Below are 21231 nucleotides of genomic sequence, written 5' to 3' on the forward strand. Positions count from 1 at the left end.
CGACTCCTGGAACTGTACCTGCGGCAGCCTCGGCGGCGGCTTGGTGCAGGCGACGCGCTCGTAGTGCTCGCGCGCGGGGTGCACGCTGAAGGCGGTGAGCGCGCACTCGGCGCGCAGGCGCACGCTGTCCGCCAGGCGCCCGCCCAGCTGCGTGAACCAGCCCGCCAGCGTCTGCGAGTACAGCCGCGCCTCCGACTCCTGTACGGATATTATGGTCGTATTTGTCTACGTGACAGCGTGATAAAACGGTGTCCGTCTCTTTCTATCTCGCAGAGTTAAAAAGTGACAGTTGTTTTATCACGTGGATAAATCGATCCATAACAGGCTTGCTGGAAGTCCAATTCGATTTATATTATAGGAATATAAAATTGAACCCGGAATGTTGCAATTAAGAGACATTCCTGAAAAGTGTCGGGTACAGCTTGGCAAAACAGAGTAGAAATTAAAAAGTGGCAACTCTGTAGTGTCGTCCCTTTCGAACCAATTTATATAAGAAACGGGACGGCACTACAGTGTTGCCACTTTTTAATTTCTACTCTTTTTTGCCAAGCAGCACCTACGTAACGCTATTTTAATAACACTTCTGATTAATCTAAGAACCTAAGATGCCGATATTTGGCACGATAACGTTGGATAACCTAAATTTAAATTCAAACCAATCACACACAACAAAAACAACAGGTTGCACTCCGGGAGTGCCGGTAGAATTGAAAACTCAATGACATTGTAACAGTTTTTCGATCAGGTCACGTGTTCGTCTTACGTTTACGAATCTTACGGTCACGTGACCTGTCGCGAGTTTAACTTTTTTTCCCCATCACAAAAAGTGCACAGCGCCGCTTAAGAAGTTTTCACTTCAAAAAAACTTTAAATTCATTAGACGAACTTCACACGGTTTCCACGGATCTAAAGGCCTGTCTCCATATTGCGCGGCAAACTATCGAACATTGGCTCGCGAGGCAGCCGCGCGCAATGGATACGATCAGATCGAGTTGGCTCGCGAGCCAACCCGGTATCCATTGCGCGCGGCTGCCTCGCGAGCCAATGTTCGATAGTTTGCCGCGCAATATGGAGACAGGCCTTTAGCATTGCACTTACTTTTTTGTTTTGCAATTTTTGCATAAAATTATAGTAAGACAAGTTATAACTAGGGCTCCCGGTATCCGTGTTACACGCCGAAACGGATACCCGTGTTCTTAAGACCGGCGGTGCTAAGAACACGGTTTACACGGAACCGCCGAGATCCGGATACGTATCCAAGAAACGTTTCTCAGATACGTATCTCCGTTTAGTATCTCCGTTTACACGGGTACTTAAAACCGGCCCGAACGGATCCGAAACAGTTTGACCCAATCAATGCTCTAGGTCTGCGTATGCAAGGTCTAATATTGAATGTTGACTTCAGATGAACTCGTTTGGCGTACGATTTTTTTTTTAATTATTTGTAACTGTGTTGATATAACATATTTAGCCAACTATACAATATATGAATCTAAGTAGGTGTCCCTATTCTATATTATTGTCTACTATTTTTAATTTTATACCTACTCGTCCCTAGTTTAATACCTTTTTTTTTACTATGATTGCTAGTAGGCTAGTTTTATTACATAATTATATTTCAATCAAAGAAACACATTTTATATATATGTAATGGTAATGGTTTAAGTAGTATAGTTTCGTGAAGAATACTTAGATGTGCAGACAAATACTACCTATATTAGTTAAAAATAACAATTAGAAAATAATTATGAATTACTTTGTGGTTATTTGTTATTTTTATCAATTTTCTGCTGCGCGTAAAACAGCAAATCTGCCAACGACGCAAAAAAAAGTACACACAAGCGGCATTCGAAGCGCAGGATTTCACGCGAGAACCTTATAAACCCATGTTACCTTGGTTACCTTGCGATTATATTGTTAAATACATTAACATAGATCTCAAAATTGGTAATCATTCATGTTCACTTGGGTCACTTTCACACTAGTGTTCAGGTAATAAATGCCGGCCGGTGGTGTTCCATTCATTAGAACGTGTTGTTTTCCAATACCCTTTTGTCTGATATCGCTAAAAACAAGTAGGTTCCCAAACCATTATCAGAACTGCCACCGCCAATTATAAGCTTTATGTCGGTGTAATAAGGTGAACACGTCTACACAAGATATTGTAACAAATGCAGCGGCAAAAATTTAAGAAGTAAAATGTTTCCCATTGATTTATAGCCGCTGCGGCCCGCACCATACTATAAAAAGCATTTTATATGATAAGAGGGAGATCAAAAACAATTAGAATGAACAAGAAATAAATATGATTTTTAAAATATTTTGTTTAAGTATGACTCCAGTTCGCCACTTAGTCCGTCAGTTCGTAAAATACAGTATTTCCAAGTTATCTTAATTTAAAATCGTTTTTGTTTTGTTGCTAAATATTGCAAATAATATTTATTAGTACAGTCTTAAAGTTCATTTTATATGATAATAAGATGTAAGACTTTTCGTAAATTCAAAATTAATCATATTAAATGTTGTAGGTACATTTCTTATTCGCAGATACACATGATAATTTTTAATTTTTACATGGTTTACTATAACAATACATACTAAGATGTCTGGCTTACGTAAGTTAAAAAATAATTAGATTAAAAAATATACATTTCTTATTGACAGAATACATTCAATGAAATGTACCTACATATTCGACAAAACTCACACATACATTGTAGGTAATATCAGTAATATGATTGACAATTGATTGAATTTTTACTACATAGGTATATACATACTTATAGAACTTATATTTACAGCTTATTAAAAATATAGGAAATGTTTAAAAATGTGCAATTGGTAAGAATATTGTATACCTACCAGATCATGCATGGCCAGGTTTTATCGTGTACTGTCTTTATACTTACTCTTTATTGCTTTTATTTTTTATTACTAGCACTTTATATTTATTGCTATCAAGTTATAATTATAATAAACCATAAAGTACCTATCTACCTATTAGTACTTATTTGAAGTCTTATATGAAATACATTTTTGATAAGTAGCATACTGTACGTATAGTATTTCTAATTTTGTACTCGTATTGCAATGCAACATTGCAAGCAAAAACTACCTGCTCAGAAAATGTTTGTAAACCGTTTATTGAATTTCGACTCTATGAACCACGGATTAAGGTTAAATATGACAAAAACTCGTCATAAATCTTTTGTCTATTCATTTGTAGCTCGTACGCCGGTTCGTTCCTTCGCTACTCGTCAAGGACGTGTCCGGAGCCACGGGTAAATAAGATCCGTTTCTTCGAATACCCGTTTATCCGTGGAAACGGATCTTAATTACACGTTTCTTAATTACACGTGCGGAACGGGCCAGAAAACCGTGTAACGTGTTATTCGGAAACGGGTATTCGAAACGTGTAAACGAAACACGGACTCGACCGCGAGCCCTAGTTATAACTTCAAAATTACCTTTTCAGGTTTTAGTTTGAGCTGCTCTAGTTCGTTCATGCCGGCGGTGATGGAGCGAACGTACAGCTCGCATATGAACGGTTTCATCGGCACGTCCGTTTGTAGCTCCTTACACTGAAACAATAATAGGCCTTTTCATCTGTGTCAGATGTTTTAAGCAGCATCCCGGTAACGACACTTGGTGGCAGTATAGCCCTATGCGGGAGAGGATCCCACGGCCGCACACGCGGCAGGTGTATGCTCCCCCAGATGGGTGGAGGTTGGAGGCCTGCTCGTGGCGCCTCAAGCGTTTTTCTTTTAAAGAGGAAAACCAGGCATCGTCGTGCTTGGATTGGCCATCATGAACAACACGTCGCCACCTCGCCACATGGGTCGATCTTCGGCGAGTTTCTGCCATTGGTTGCATGCGATATTAAAGGCAAAGGCAATGTGACGTTTTACTGGTAAAGGTACCTTATAGCGGTTGGCGCTTACGCTATTGTTAACGACGCTGCAATACTAATGCGGTGTTGCGGGAAGTAAGCGCCAACCGCCATAAGGTACCTTTACCCGTGGAGCGACACATATAACGATAAACCCCTGAAAACCTTGAAATCGACTGTCGTGACGATAAGTACACGGTTGCCATCTTATATTCCAAAATAGATAATGTTTCTGACACCTGCACTCTTGTCAGTTTCTGACACCTTCGAGCAACACAGAAGGGAGGCGGCATTCGCACTATTTCCCCTCTGCCTAGGTACAAGATCAACTGATTTAGCGCGGGTAATAAACTAGTTGCGCTCGGATTTTAAACTAAACCCAGTCCAGTCGCGCGAGTGAACACAGCAGCAGAAAAAAATGCCTAATGCTAGGTTTTTTAAAAGGTGTTACATTTCACATGTAATATTTTTTCATATCATTCGTTTAGTTACATTTAAACACAATTATTATATTTTAATCTCATGTAATTGTTGGATTTATCGATTTTGCCCGCCCAGTACAAATTGCGGATCGGTCGAGTGACAAATCCGACTTTTCATCTCTCAGAATACGGTAAAATTCTTCGACGAAAATGTGTTAGTGTGCGTGTTGTGACACTTGTGACTCGTCTGTACACAAAAACAGATCGAGGTGTGCAAGATTCGTCTGTGTAGGGTGTCATTTTCTATGTATTTGTGTCGTCATTACAGATTGGATTTTGTATGTAAGTGTGTGAGAAGTGCAACTGTGTGCACCTTTCCCCCCGCAAAAAATGGCAGAAAGATTTGTACGGTAAGATATCGCTTGGCCCCTCCCTTCCGACGTTTCGGAAGCCGGTGTCGCTCGAAGGCCTTAACTATTATTATCACTAACTATTATTACAATTTTCATACTATTAATTATCATTAACTATTATTACAATTTTCATAAAAAAGTACTTACTTTTTTTTATGTCTACGGTGTAATGTTACGCCGTTAAGGCATCTTTATTCTTACAGTTATCTTAAAAGCTCGTTTAATTGTCAGTTACGGCCTTAAGATACGAGTGTCGTGTGAGATTTAGAAAGCGAGCAAAGCGAGTTTCGTAGTAAGATAACACTCGTGTCGTGTCGTATCGGCCGCACATTGAAAGTAGAATCGGAATCGGATCAGTACCTCGGCGGAGAGCGCGGCGCAGAAGGTGTGCAGATGGCGGGCGGTGGCGGCGGGCGCGGCGAGCGCGGCGGCGGCGGCGCGCAGGCGCGCGGGCGCCAGCAGCCGCGCCAGCACCAGTACAGCCACATATGTACAGTAGTATGGCAAGAGGTGGAGTACCTCGGCGGAGAGCGCGGCGCAGAAGGTGTGCAGATGGCGGGCGGTGGCGGCGGGCGCGGCGAGCGCGGCGGCGGCGGCGCGCAGGCGCGCGGGCGCCAGCAGCCGCGCCAGCACCAGTACAGCCACATATGTACAGTAGTATGGCAAGAGGTGGAGTACCTCGGCGGAGAGCGCGGCGCAGAAGGTGTGCAGATGGCGGGCGGTGGCGGCGGGCGCGGCGAGCGCGGCGGCGGCGGCGCGCAGGCGCGCGGGCGCCAGCAGCCGCGCCAGCACCAGTACAGCCACATATGTACAGTAGTATGGCAAGAGGTGGAGTACCTCGGCGGAGAGCGCGGCGCAGAAGGTGTGCAGATGGCGGGCGGTGGCGGCGGGCGCGGCGAGCGCGGCGGCGGCGGCGCGCAGGCGCGCGGGCGCCAGCAGCCGCGCCAGCACCAGTACAGCCACATATGTACAGTAGTATGGCAAGAGGTGGAGTACCTCGGCGGAGAGCGCGGCGCAGAAGGTGTGCAGATGGCGGGCGGTGGCGGCGGGCGCGGCGAGCGCGGCGGCGGCGGCGCGCAGGCGCGCGGGCGCCAGCAGCCGCGCCAGCACCAGTACAGCCACATATGTACAGTAGTATGGCAAGAGGTGGAGTACCTCGGCGGAGAGCGCGGCGCAGAAGGTGTGCAGATGGCGGGCGGTGGCGGCGGGCGCGGCGAGCGCGGCGGCGGCGGCGCGCAGGCGCGCGGGCGCCAGCAGCCGCGCCAGCACCAGTACAGCCACATATGTACAGTAGTATGGCAAGAGGTGGAGTACCTCGGCGGAGAGCGCGGCGCAGAAGGTGTGCAGATGGCGGGCGGTGGCGGCGGGCGCGGCGAGCGCGGCGGCGGCGGCGCGCAGGCGCGCGGGCGCCAGCAGCCGCGCCAGCACCAGTACAGCCACATATGTACAGTAGTATGGCAAGAGGTGGAGTACCTCGGCGGAGAGCGCGGCGCAGAAGGTGTGCAGATGGCGGGCGGTGGCGGCGGGCGCGGCGAGCGCGGCGGCGGCGGCGCGCAGGCGCGCGGGCGCCAGCAGCCGCGCCAGCACCAGTACAGCCACATATGTACAGTAGTATGGCAAGAGGTGGAGTACCTCGGCGGAGAGCGCGGCGCAGAAGGTGTGCAGATGGCGGGCGGTGGCGGCGGGCGCGGCGAGCGCGGCGGCGGCGGCGCGCAGGCGCGCGGGCGCCAGCAGCCGCGCCAGCGCGCGCGCGCACCAGTAAAGCGCGTCCCGCCCTGCGCCCGCGCAAGTGCTCAACACCATGCTGCGCGCGATTATCACCTAAGATACGTTACAGTATGTACAATACAAACTATTTATTGTTGACTCGTAGAAAAAGTGTTGTATACGATAGTGATATAATGAACCTTTTCAATCTCGTACCTGACTGAAAAGCTCTCTATTACATCACGATTGTATAAAATACTATTTTCTACTCGTCGACTGCAATTCTTGAATTAAAATTTCTTATACCAAACTGCAATTGGGTATTTTTAATGTATGGGGAAACTCAACTACAATATTCATAGTGTTGCTCGTTAAGGTCTCTGCCCACTGCACCGTATCATACCATGACCGTGCTATGAACGTATCAGGCACGGAATGTAACGCGATACGGCCTACTATGCCCACTACACCGTGTCCACATGGTACATAACGGGTTTAGTGCCCGTAGTAACCACGCATCATCCCCATAGCATCCGCCTATAATCCCCGTAGCATCCGCGTTACATCCCCTTAGTACCGGCGTTTTATTCGCGAGAGCAATACTCGTCAGAAAGAGCCAGCGAATAGTTATCAGACTGGTAAAAGCGAACAAGAAATATAGCAACGCGTTTATAACGGGCTTAGAACGGTCACCATACGCGGTTAAAACCCGTATGCCCACCGTTTCGCCGCCTGCACGCACCGTTCTGGCAACGTTGCGTGCCATGCACGGAGCGTTTCGGCAACGGCAAAATATCCTCGCCGACTATTTTTGCCGGTCCGTGCATGGCACGCGACGGGTATGGTCGGTGACAGAACAGGCTAGTGGGCATAGTCTCATACTTTTTCATACAAAGAATATTTTTTTGCCTGACACGTTCATAGCACGGTCATGGTATGATACGGTGTAGTGGGCAGAGACCTTTAGTCTCCATAGGCTACGGTGGCCAAAGGCCAAAATCGAGAAAAAAACTGTCTAAAAATTGAATTTAGCGCGGAGCAAGTACCAGGGCCTCATGAGTTACGAGAAGGTATCGTTGACCAACGCGCCGGGCGCGGTGGCCGTACCAGTATGAAGGTATCGCGGCGGCTCGCGCTTTTAGCTATATACTTTTGGTTTTGGTTGAGTCATTTTGTCTCACTCAGTGAGAAAAATGGCATTTTGCTCACTGAGTGAGACAAAATGAGTGAGCAAAATCGCATTTGTCTCACTGAGTGAGACAAAATGTAATTCAAGTGACCTTTATAGTCAAATGTCATTTCAACAGGCGGGGTCTAATACAAGTTCGATATACTTGGGTTGTATTATCTCTGTCCCTTTAGGTATGTTCTCACTGCTTACTTGCTTAGGGTGAAAAATGTTGTGTACTACACGAGATCACAGTTATTTACATCTCGTGCGCTTTTCAATCCCTTACTACGCTCAAGATTCTAAATTAGATTATAGAATCTTTCGCTTGCACGGGACTCAAAATAAGCACCCGAAGAAATATCAAACTTTGATCTCTTGTTGTACAAATAACTATTTCACCTCAGCAGCTCGAACAAGGGTACTTTGCTTCTTAAAAACAGTATGAGTGAGCAAAATCGCATTTTGCTCACTGAGTGAGACAAAATGTCATTCAAGTGACTTTTATAGTCAAATGTCTATTCAACATGCGGGGTCTTATACAAGTTCGTTTAACTGGGGTCTATTATCTCTGTCCCTCTAGGTATGTTCTCACTGCTTAGGGTGAAAAATTTTGTGTACTACACGAGATCAAAGTTATTTACATCTCGTGCGCTTTTGAATCCCTTACTACGCTCAAGATTCTAAATTAGATTCACTCGCTACGCTCGTGAATCTATTATAGAATCTTTCGCTTGCACGGGACTCAAAATAAGCACTCGAAGAAATATCAAACTTTGATCTCTTGTTGTACAAATAACTATTGTTGACTCGTAGAAAAAGTATTGTATACAATAGTGATATAATGAAGTTTTTCTATCTCGTACCTGACTTAGGCAACTCAGCACGGTACTCGACTGAAACGCTCTCTAGTCTCTATTATATCACGATTGTATAAAATACTATTTATTTATACTTCATTTATGAATTGATAGAACATTTCATTATATTATAATAAATAGAAACGTAGTGCTACTCGTAATACGCAAATAATATTTAATTGAAAATAAAAGTGACAACCCTAAGCGCCAACGCAAGAGTAGGCAAATAACTTGCCGAGCGGCCTTAGATGTCCTTAGCGGTAACGGGGAAGAAAAAGCTCTTTTCCGAATAGGTGATGTGAAAAATCATTTTGTAGGTCCCTTAGATCATTCTCTTTAAAAGACTATTTAGGATCAAAGCCATTGGAAATTGGTTAACAACCTTAGCGACTTTTATTACGCTTCTTTACTTTTTAAATATGCTTGTATCGTCACACACAATAGGGATGATGACACATGTTGAATTTTATAACAAGTTCTAGTAAAATAGATAGCAAATGAGCAACTTATCACAATAATGTGGATATTAAATTAATATATGGAATAATACAAAAATATAGGACCTGAAAGTTTCAGAATTAAAGATTTTTTTGAACTTCCAAAAAGAAAATAAGTAAGAATACCATTCGATTCCTTACATTTTATACAAAAAAATATTGTATTGCAACTACATAATTATATGCATAAACGCAATATTTCACCGACAAAAACGCAATTTTCATGTTTTGTCCATACTTCAAGATGGACTATCAGTGACCGTGACGTCACGTTCACTTATCGTTTTGTTAGGACCGTTTCGCGAGTGAAGTACGACTGTCGGACTTTGACTATCATTTCTGACCTTTGTATTGCTTTAATGCAATGGGTCCCATATACACGGTGTAACATGAGGAAACCGAATAATTTTAACCACGCATTTCTGAGGTTAAAAGAAGGAAAAAAAATTATATGAGTTTAGGTCAATTTCCCAAAAAAAAAAAATTTTTTTGTTTTGTTTTTTCAATTTTTTGAATGTATTTGTACATAAAAATTAAATGTTATTGGTAAAATTGTTACTTAAAATTGATTTTTGAATTTTTTTTCGTAAAACTTACTTTTTGCAAAGTGTTACTTGTCACTTTTTGACATCTATAAATAAGGATATTTAGACTACGTCCCATAGCAGCAAGATTACCATCAAAAAGGCCTTTTACATTATGTAACAACAAAAACTTGTTTTTTTTTTAAATTAATATTATCTCTAAAACTAGGCGTTTTTTTTTAACCTCTAGCGGCCCACCATACAAGGAAAATTGGCAATCGAATTTGAATCAACAGCATTAGAAAATAGAGTTGAATTTGTTTTGTTTTAAAATAGAACGATACGAAATAAAAGTAACTCTATTCCGTTTCATTAAGATTTAAATTTCATTGGAGGTAATTTGTACTAGTATTAGGACATTGAACCCCAAGAGGTTAAAGTTTATAGGACATTTTTGTCTCTAAATATGATCAGGAATACGCTGTTAAAATTATTCGGTTTACTCATGTTACACCGTGTAGAATTTTAATCATAAAAACAAACCATCAGGTTTGTCGATCGATCACGATTTAAACCATAAATGAAAATTCATCTAGCCTATTCTCGTACCTGAGTGACAATGGTGGCGACCTCTTTCGCGTGTTTCCACAACTTCTTATCCCGGGGCGTCGCCTCGAGCCGTTTGCGAAGCCGCTCCACCATTTTGTATCCGTGCCTCAGAGGGGTGAGTTTCGCCTAAAAATAAATTAGGTATAATCAATAACAAAACCATTTACCCTATTAATTCTTCTTCTTCCTCGCGTTATCCCGGCATTTTGCCACGGCTCATGGGAGCCTGGGGTCCGCTTGACAACTAAACCCATTATTTGACGTAGACACTAGTTTTTACGAAAGCGACTGCCATCTGACCTTCCAACCCAGAGGGGAAACTAGGCGTTACTGGGATTAGTCCGGTTTCCTCACGATGTTTTCCTTCACCGAAATCCTACCCTACCCTATTAATTCATCCTACTAAAGTCTGTGCGGAAAGAGAAGAGCCGTGGAATGTATGGGGCCCAATACAATGACATTCCACGATTCTTCTTTTTCCAAAAAGACTCTAAAAATAGAAAAATCTTCTAAGGTCCACTTGCACCATTCTACTAACCTGCCGGGTTAAACCTGTAGTTGCCATGGTTACCAGTACAATTTGACACTAGGTCAATGGTTTAACCGCTTAACCCCGGGTTAGTGGGATGGTGCAAGTGGGCCTAAGATTTAAATCTGTCCCGTCAGCTTCTCCTATTTTTCTGAAGTGTTGTCTCCCTCTGTATAACTATAATAAGTCCTACCAGCTCGATGCAGCGCGGTCGCTTGTCGGTCTTCAGCAGTAGAACAAGCTCGATGTCCGTCAGCATCTCCCACTCTTGTGACGTGAAGCTTGCCTCTCTCTCTAACACTAGTTGTCTCCCTCTGTATAAGTATAATAAGTCCTACCAGCTCGATGCAGCGCGGTCGCTTGTCGGTCTTCAGCAGTAGAACAAGCTCGATGTCCGTCAGCATCTCCCACTCTTGTGACGTGAAGCTTGCCTCTCTCTCTAACACTAGTTGTCTCCCTCTGTATAAGTATAATAAGTCCTACCAGCTCGATGCAGCGCGGTCGCTTGTCGGTCTTCAGCAGTAGAACAAGCTCGATGTCCGTCAGCATATCTCACTCTTGTGACGTGAAGCTTGCCTCTCTCTCTAACACTAGTTGTCTCCCTCTGTATAAGTATAATAAGTCCTACCAGCTCGATGCAGCGCGGTCGCTTGTCGGTCTTCAGCAGTAGAACAAGCTCGATGTCCGTCAGCATCTCCCACTCTTGTGACGTGAAGCTTGCCTCTCTCTCTAACACTAGCTGTCTCCCTCTGTATAAGTATGATAAGTCCTACCAGCTCGATGCAGCGCGGTCGCTTGTCGGTCTTCAGCAGTAGAACAAGCTCGATGTCCGTCAGCATCTCCCACTCTTGTGACGTGAAGCTTGCCTCTCTCTCTAACACTAGTTGTCTCCCTCTGTATAAGTATAATAAGTCCTACCAGCTCGATGCAGCGCGGTCGCTTGTCGGTCTTCAGCAGTAGAACAAGCTCGATGTCCGTCAGCATCTCCCACTCTTGTGACGTGAAGCTTGCCTCTCTCTCTAACACTAGTTGTCTCCCTCTGTATAAGTATAATAAGTCCTACCAGCTCGATGCAGCGCGGTCGCTTGTCGGTCTTCAGCAGTAGAACAAGCTCGATGTCCGTCAGCATCTCCCACTCTTGTGACGTGAAGCTTGCCTCTCTCTCTAACACTAGTTGTCTCCCTCTGTATAAGTATAATAAGTCCTATCAGCTCGATGCAGCGCGGTCGCTTGTCGGTCTTCAGCAGTAGAACAAGCTCGATGTCCGTCAGCATCTCCCACTCTTGTGACGTGAAGCTTGCCTCTCTCTCTAACACTAGTTGTCTCCCTCTGTATAAGTATAATAAGTCCTACCAGCTCGATGCAGCGCGGTCGCTTGTCGGTCTTCAGCAGTAGAACAAGCTCGATGTCCGTCAGCATCTCCCACTCTTGTGACGTGAAGCTTGCCTCTCTCTCTAACACTAGTTGTCTCCCTCTGTATCAGTATAATAAGTCCTACCAGCTCGATGCAGCGCGGTCGCTTGTCGGTCTTCAGCAGTAGAACAAGCTCGATGTCCGTCAGCATCTCCCACTCTTGTGACGTGAAGCTTGCCTCTCTCTCTAACACTAGTTGTCTCCCTCTGTATAAGTATAATAAGTCCTACCAGCTCGATGCAGCGCGGTCGCTTGTCGGTCTTCAGCAGTAGAACAAGTTCGATGTCCGTCAGCATCTCCCACTCTTGTGACGTGAAGCTTGCCTCTCTCTCTAACACTAGTTGTCTCCCTCTGTATAAGTATAATAAGTCCTACCAGCTCGATGCAGCGCGGTCGCTTGTCGGTCTTCAGCAGTAGAACAAGCTCGATGTCCGTCAGCATCTCCCACTCTTGTGACGTGAAGCTTGCCTCTCTCTCTAACACTAGTTGTCTCCCTCTGTATAAGTATAATAAGTCCTACCAGCTCGATGCAGCGCGGTCGCTTGTCGGTCTTCAGCAGTAGAACAAGCTCGATGTCCGTCAGCATCTCCCACTCTTGCGACGTGAAGCTGGCCTCTCTCTCTAACACGGCGATGAACGACGAGCTGTCTTCTTCTTCGACTGAAACAAATACACTATGGTAAGTAATATAAATATTAAAGTACACCCTTACACAAATTGACTAAGCTCCACAATAAGCTCAAGACGTTTGTGAGTTGGGTACTCAGATAATGATATAATATGTATACAAATACTTAAATACATAGAAAATGCCGTACTGGGATTCGAACCCAGGACCATCGCCTTCATAGGCATGATCAATACCCACTATGCCAGACCAGCCATCAGATAGTTAATATATTTATTAATTAACTTATTTAACTTCCTCTCAAAAGTTATCTGTTTTCAACAGTCGGTTTTTTTGCTACATGCGAAAAATAAATAAAATACTGGGAGTAACATGCACTAGAAATGTGGATCGTTAAAGAAGAACCAAACCAACCAAACCAAAATTTAGGGGCCTACCCCTTCCGGCCAGCGCATTACGCAATACGGCATTATCAATTTATCACGTTGTTCTCGGGCTAAGGCCCACTTGCACCATTCCACTAATCCGGGGTTAATCGGTTAAACCGTTAACCTAGTGTCAAATTGTACTGGTAACCATGGTAATTCCATTTTTTTACCAGTTAACCTCGGGTTAGCGAATGGTGCAAGTGGCCCTAAGTGGAGTCTGTTAAGCTATATAAAACGCCAGTGTGTTTGACCCACCTTTCTGGTCGGCGCAGTCGTCGTCCAACCGTTTGATGGCGGCGCGTGCGCGGTCCATGACTGCGGAGGCGAGCAGCAGCGCCAGGTCGTCGCAGTTGCCCGCGCCCACCATGCGCTGCAGCCGGGTGACCAGCACGACCCCGTGCTCGGAGATCAGCCATTCTAGCACTGATACTGATACTAATTTAGGGGTCCTATCCTACCCCCTTCCGGCGGGGACAATGTAGCAGAGTGCATTATCAATTTATCACGTTGTTCTCAGGCTACGTGGAGTTTATTGAGCTATATAGAGTATGTTTCCCCACCTTTCTGGTCGGCGCAGTCGTCGTCCAACCGTTTGATGGCGGCGCGTGCGCGGTCCATGACTGCGGAGGCGAGCAACAGCGCCAGGTCGTCGCAGTTGCCCGCGCCCACCATGCGCTGCAGCCGGGTGACCAGCACGACCCCGTGCTTGGAGATCAGCCATTCTAGCACTGATACTGATACTAATTTAGGGGTCCTATCCTACCCCCTTCCGGCGGGGACAATGTAGCAGAGTGCATTATCAATTTATCACGTTGTTCTCAGGCTACGTGGAGTTTATTGAGCTATATAGAGTATGTTTCCCCACCTTTCTGGTCGGCGCAGTCGTCGTCCAACCGTTTGATGGCGGCGCGTGCGCGGTCCATGACTGCGGAGGCGAGCAGCAGCGCCAGGTCGTCGCAGTTGCCCGCGCCCACCATGCGCTGCAGCCGGGTGACCAGCACGACCCCGTGCTCGGAGATCAGCCATTCTAGCACTGGAAAATGCGAGACTTTAGTATTTGACGTCCATTAACGTGTATGAAGACGCAGCGTGGGTAGACCCGACAAGGTGGACTGATGACCTGGTAAAGGTCGCGGGAGTCCGCTGGATGCGGGTGGCGCAAGACCGGTCATTGTTGCACTCTTTGGGGGAGGCCTATGTCCAGCAATGGACTTCCTCTGGCTGATATGATGATGATGAACGTATGTGTGAAAAATACGCTAGCTCCTCACGTGCATTACGTAGTGTAGGCTGTACGCAAAACAAGCCGCCTCGCGAGGAAGTTTCCGTGCAAAGCAACTCTGTCTGTGTAGGCATGGTTCGCCCGCGACTAACGCACGCGCGGATATAATGCCTCCAGCAGGGTAAGACTTCACAGACCGGGCTGATTGGTGCAGTATTTTTCTCGCAAGGTGGCGCTCGCTCTGTGTGAACCCACATAATTCAAAATCACTTAATCTAGATGCACCTATAAAAATTAGTATAATATTTTTAACTTTATAATAATGTCTCTCTTTGAATTGAAATAAATGAAAACTACAAAATAGACTCATGATAAAGTAAGGCCTGTTCTATTGGTCACTTCCTGTTCACCAGCTTAAAACAACCAATAGAAATGATACACAAATCCTCTTGATCTGTGGCAGAGTTGCCAACGCCTTTCTAAACCAAGTGGTCCATTGGAGTAGGGCCTGTGTTACTGCGATCAGAAATTTCTAACTCCCACATACCCTGTTGATCTGTGACTGGCTCGCTATTAGGGTTGATCAAACTCTTTAGCACAGGATTGTCCCAAGGGTTCTCCAAGGCCTTCTTGAACCACGCGGCCCGTTGGAGTAAGACCTGCTCCCATGGATGTTGTGGTCGGCCCGCGGACGCCGCTGTCGCCTCGGCGACCAGCCCGTCGATCGCCTCTGTGAGTCGAGTTTGCTCATTCTTGCTTTTAGCCCATTTTGACTGCAACAAAAATAATAGTTTGAATATCCGTAATTAAGGAGTAAGCTTCTTCAGATAGCGGATTGATATTTTATATCGCAGTGACGGGAATCCGTCTAGAGTGGACATACGACGCCGTTCCTCCGTGTGGAGCCGTGACACTCGTGAGTGGAGCGCGTATGTGATAGGAACTTATTATCTTGTGTCTTCGTTATAGATGGTTCTCCGCTGTGTAAAGCGAAACCGCGCGGTTCCACGGCAAATCCGCCCGCTCCGCGCAGTCGAACGGTCTGCGAGCTCCGTGTGTTCCTCGCCTTAGCCTCTCACCTGCAGAACAGTGTTGGTGGTGTGTCGCTGCAGCCAGCTGAGCAGGTGCGGGTGTGTGGAGGTCGCAGAGTGCTGATAAAGGCTGTAGACGCGACGCCATGCCTCGCACACGTGCCTCGAGTGTCGCTGCCTAGTGTCTCGCCTGTAGAACAGTGTTGGCGGCGTGTCGCTGCAGCCAGCTGAGCAGGTGGGGGTGTGTGGAGGTCGCCGAGTGCTGGTAGAGGCTGTAGATACGACTCCACGCCTCGCACACGTGCCTCGAGTGTCGCAACCTAGTGTCTCACCTGCAGGATAGTGTTGGCGGTGTGTCGCTGCAGCCAGCTGAGCAGGTGGGGGTGTGTGGAGGTCGCCGAGTGCTGGTAGAGGCTGTAGACGCGACGCCTCGCCTCGCACACGTGCCTCGAGTGTCGCTACCTAGTGTCTTACCTGCAGAATAGTGTTGGCGGTGTGTCGCTGCAGCCAGCTGAGCAGGTGGGGTGTGTGGAGGTCGCCGAGTGCTGGTAAAGGCTGTAGACGCGACGCCACGCCTCGCACGCGTGCCTCGAGTGTCGCTACCTAGTGTCTTACCTGCAGAATAGTGTTGGCGGTGTGTCGCTGCAGCCAGCTGAGCAGGTGGGGATGTATGGAGATCACCGAGTGCTGGTAGAGGCTGTAGATACGACTCCACGCCTCGCACACGTGCCTCGAGTGTCGCTACCTAGTGTCTTACCTGCAGAATAGTGTTGGCGGTGTGTCGCTGCAGCCAGCTGAGCAGGTGGGGGTGTGTGGAGGTCGCCGAGTGCTGGTAAAGGCTGTAGACGCGACGCCACGCCTCGCACACGTGCTTTGTGCGCTCTTCGAGCGAGTCGTCGCTGTTTAGCGCCTTCTCCAACGACTGGGAAAAAAACAACATTGTGACAAGTTGTACTTGAGTCTTTTTAAATTAAAACTCAATGGATTAAATTTTGCTCTGAAGACGTCAACGTAAAAAAGTTATCGATTTTTAAGTCATTTTTGATGCCTATAGAATGTGCTAAGTAGGTAATTACTTGTTGATTTTTTTTTCAATTTTAAACATTGAAGTATACAGAAACCCACATATGGGAAAAGATAAAGAATACAGCAACTTAATAAGAGGTAAAAAACAGGCGGTCTTATTGCTAAAAACCAACCAATAAGTACCAATTTCATGAATACATCTCATAAGGAGATTCTATCAGAAATCAGAATGCATACAATATGACGACAACATTTTCAGGGTTCCATATTCTCCATTTTAGCCACGAAACACTTCAAACGGAGTTCCAAACCATTCTTTAAGCTTTAGTTTCGTAAACTACTTAGAATGCGGTAATTAAACCGCTCGGCACCCCTGGGGAGGTCATTAGACCGTGCCGAAACAGGGAATCGTAATTTTTGTAAAGGCATTACAATGCTATGTTTGGGGAAGTTCGTGCAGGGGTTTTTATACATTATTTTTTACCTTGCCGTCCAAAAAAAAAAAATACTTTTAGTAAAAATATTTTAATTGTGTCATTTCAATTAGAAGTTTAGGCATTTACTACGATTTAAGAGGACGCATTTTTGATTCCAATCTTGGGCACTAAAGGCCTTCGTCACATTTTCTTTCGTGTATGACATTTATACTTTAGTTTGCTAAATAATCTAGTTAATACTAATACTATTTATCACACAATTGGATGGAAAAATTAAAATATAGACTTCATTTTAATTGTGCTAAAGAAGAAAATTACATTAATCTATGTACGTAAAATATAAACATGCATTGTTATTAATGTCATTATAGTTATACAATTGTAATTATAAATGTGCTCAAAAGAAAATTTTATCAAACTCTTTATTCTATCTCACTATAAAAATAATTGTAATTATCCTAAAGCCATTAGTTTAATTACCGTTTTCTTTCACTCTACTTATACAAATAACCAAATTTAATACCTACGTTACATGACCATACCCCGGCCGGCGAGAGCAAAAATGCGTTGACAGCTTAATAGTGCGAGGACACACACTTTGGTCGATGTCGATAAAAACAACACGATGTACTGGACCACCGTTATGATATGCAGAAGTATTAATTATTGTTGTAAACAAAATTAAAACCAAGTGTTTGTATTTATTCAGTATTTTATGTAATTTTCGTAATATACAATTAGCATTTTTTCTAAATTTTCTGATTTTAAACTCCTTCGCCTTGCCGATAAAATCCATTTCATCCAACTAAAGGACCGTTCTAAATCTACTGTAGTAATCGGACCAAAACGAAATAATTCATAGTGATTATGAATTTGTTCTGTATTAGGTAGTTCCACTTCTCTGCCAGATATCAATTTATTTAAATTGTTTAAAGTTAAAATGCCAACGTTCTTCTTCAACACATTCTGATACTTATTGTGAATAAGTTTATAATAATAATAATTTTATGTTGATAGAAAATTGTTTTAGGGTTATTCTTAGAAACGCGTGGAGGTATCAAGTTGAAATAAATAACAAATACTAATGGCTCAGTTTAGAAAAAAAATGTGCTTAATTAAAAGTCGACTATTCTATCGACATCCATATGTCGATAGAATAGTCGATATTTAATTAAGCACTAGGAGCAGACGCATTTTTGCTGTCGCCGGCCGGGGTATGTACATGACACGTACATACGTACATACACGTACGTACGAGTATACGTACGTACGTTACATGGGAATCTTCTTGCATTCCATCCACATTTGTAATAAACAATTAATTTGGACTGACACAAAAGTATCTCGTACTGAATATTAAAAAAGGGAATAAACATAAATCATATTCATCACTTCACATATAACACATAAAATACTTGGATCACATCCAAGGAAATGTTGCCAAACAAATAATGTGACATGTGTAAACAAACTTATATGGATATATGCATAAAATATATACTTTCATTTTTGTTTTATATGCAGTAAGCACTTATCTGATGAGTTGGACGGTCGAACGGAGATTAAGTGAAACGAGACATTACCGAAAATGTGTTATATTCTCGGTATTCAAGTATAGAGAAGAGAAATATAGAAGAGAAGTATAGAGAACGAAGTACAAAGGAAAAGCATTAGTTTAAACGCCGAATATTCAGCAAATATTTTGTGTCCAAGGAATTGGCTAGGAATTGATTCATCTAAATATAAAGGTTGTTAACCCCCATATATAGCAAATGTGATCGAAATCGTTAAAGCCATTTCTGAGATCCCCGAAATATATGTACGAGTATAGGTATACATACTGAGCGTTTCTTTTATTTTTTGCCATTTTTATATATTGTGACCATTTTTGCCACTTTTGAGTTATTTCTAGTCAGGATTGCAAGCCCTTTTCATCCGTATAAGAGAAAAAGCGGCCAAGTGCGAGTCGGACTCGCCCATGAAGGGTTCCGTAGCAGCAGCTAACAGAATAAAATTGCGGTTTACGATTTATGACGATTTAAAAAAAAACTACTTACTAGATCTCGTTCAAACCAATTTTCGGTGGAAGTTTGCATGGTAATGTACAGTCAACAACAGAGCTATGAATACAGGCAAAGTGCCAAAAATATGTATACACGACCTTAATGTACAGGCAATAAAGTACTGTATACATATTTTTGACACTTTGCCTGTATTCATAGCTCTGTTGTTGACTGTACATCATATTTTTTTTTAGTTTTATCATTCTCTTATTTTAGAAGTTACAGGGGGGGGGGGGGGACTTTTACCACTTTGGAAATGACTCTCGCGCAAACTATTCAGTTTAGAAAAAAATTATATTAGAAACCTCAATATCACTTCAGATACCTACCCCACACGTATGGGTTTGATGAAAAAAAAAAACCGGCCAAGTGCGAGTCGGACTCGCGTTCCAAGGGTTCCGTATATTACACAATTTTTAACAATGTATTTTTTATGCGAAACGTGAGTGAAATCTTTAAAAAATCCGTAGGAGTCGGATCAAAAACTGTAATTAAGTCCGACTCACGCTTGACTGTACATTTCTAATAGGTTTTCCTATCATCTGTAGGCATAGACCTATTTTATGTATTTTTTCAAAATTTTAGACCTAGTAGTTTCGGAGATGAAGGGGGGGGGAATGGTCATTTTTGCCTATTTTCTTGAATAACTTCTAAACTGTTTATTATAAAATTATAAAAAAACATATTTGAGATCCTTACAATAAGCTCTTTCATTTGATATGTAACATGATATAGTTTGAAAATTTTATTTTTTTCATTTACCCCCCAAAAGTGGCCCCCATGTTTAAAATTCATTTGTTTACTTGGGGCACAAACTTACATATGTGTACCAGATTTCAACTTGATTGGTCCAGTAGTTCCGGAGAAAATCGGCTGTGACAGACAGACAGACAGACAGACAGACAGACAGACAGAGAGACATACGCACGAGTGATCCTACAAGGGTTCCGTTTTTTCCTTTTGAGGTACGGAACCCTAAAAAGTCAAAGATTAAGTGAAGCAATCTAATTTTACCAAATTCTGTAAAGTTCTATACTAGATAAAATCAATATCTAACAAGGTTGCATTGTTTAATATAATATCAAGTGGGTTTTTCAATATTATCACATATCACATAGGTCGCGACCCTACGTGCTGATATGAAACAGTGTTTATGCTTATAGTAGACGGTTAATGGCACAATAGTAATGTGTTCAGCTTATCGCTTATTCCTGAAATAAGTACAAAATAAATAATAGTACTAGGTATGGAAGGTTCACTCTCTAACACAACGCGTCTATTACGACAAATATGACCGCAAGGTGGCGCAAGCGCGAGCAGGCGTCCGTTCCGTAGCGGTGCGCGGCAACTACTTCTGCTAGACACCAAAACGGTATCGTCTAGGGTCGTCCCATTCGTTTTTTGCCACGTTCTTAAATTAGTCCTATTCTGCTTTCGTCACCCATTCTACATTCGTCACGTTCGTCGGTGGGCTTTATCATCTTTGGTAATATTTGTTGTTTGCCTTTCTCTTATTCTGACCCATTCCGGTATTCGTCATTATCTTGTTTGGGCATGTTCGATGTTAGTCTATCTCGTTTTCAGTCTCATTCATTATTCGTTATTTTTTCATCGACACGTTCGTTGTTGGTCCCATTCGGTTATTGACAAGTTCTTAATTTGTCTTATTCTGTATTCTGTCATATTCTTCATTCGTCACTTTCGCTGGTAGTCTTTGTCATCTTTGGCCATATTTGTTGATTGTCTTTTTCCCAGTGTGGTTATCAATTTCATCATCCCTTCCCTCCCGTGAGTGTCATAGAAGTCACCCTGAAGAAGGTTGATAGCAGTTACCAACGCTTTAATCAGTCTGAAACTATCTAAGTAGCCATACTACTGTGCCCTGGTTTAAGACCAGGCACGGCACGACGGAGTAAGCCCCGTGTCCCCGTTTTGGACTAATCCCCCCTACATGTGTATTGTTTAGGATACATTTAATTAATATTTTAAGTATAAAGATTATTGTTTATGGAATCAAAACAAAAAACGAGACAAATAGTGAATGGAACGAATATCGAATGGGACGAATATCCAACGGGACGAATATTTAACGGGACAAATGGAGAATGTGTCCAAATTTCAAAAGAGCCTAAATAAGAAAAATACGAAATTAGAATAAGTCCAAAGACGATAGGACGAATAACGAATGAGACTTAAAAAAGAAATTGACTAACATCGAACATGCCCAAAGAAGATGATGACGAATACCGGAATAAGCCGAAATAAGAAAAAGGCAAACAACCAAATATAACCAAATATGAAAAAGACCACCGATGAACTTGACGAATATAGAATGGGTGACGAAAGCAGAATAGGACTAATTTAA

At 43.7% G+C, this 21231-nt stretch overlaps 1 protein-coding gene across 1 annotated transcript in view; it reads right to left on the reverse strand.

Annotated features, from left to right (window-relative positions):
* The window catches only part of LOC134675561 (uncharacterized), a 51905-nt gene that overhangs the window by 27281 nt on the left and 3393 nt on the right, over positions 1–21231 (reverse strand). The window contains exons 2-9 of the mRNA XM_063533841.1: positions 16098–16262; positions 14857–15082; positions 13343–13510; positions 12552–12691; positions 10090–10215; positions 6357–6545; positions 3468–3581; positions 21–198 (exon numbers count right to left, since the gene is read on the reverse strand). Coding sequence (XP_063389911.1) covers positions 21–198; positions 3468–3581; positions 6357–6545; positions 10090–10215; positions 12552–12691; positions 13343–13510; positions 14857–15082; positions 16098–16262 — 1306 coding nt within the window. The remainder of the gene's footprint in view (positions 1–20; positions 199–3467; positions 3582–6356; positions 6546–10089; positions 10216–12551; positions 12692–13342; positions 13511–14856; positions 15083–16097; positions 16263–21231) is intronic.

The sequence above is a fragment of the Cydia fagiglandana genome, chromosome 22 (assembly GCF_963556715.1).
Source record: "Cydia fagiglandana chromosome 22, ilCydFagi1.1, whole genome shotgun sequence".
NCBI classification, from domain to species: Eukaryota; Metazoa; Arthropoda; class Insecta; order Lepidoptera; family Tortricidae; genus Cydia; species Cydia fagiglandana.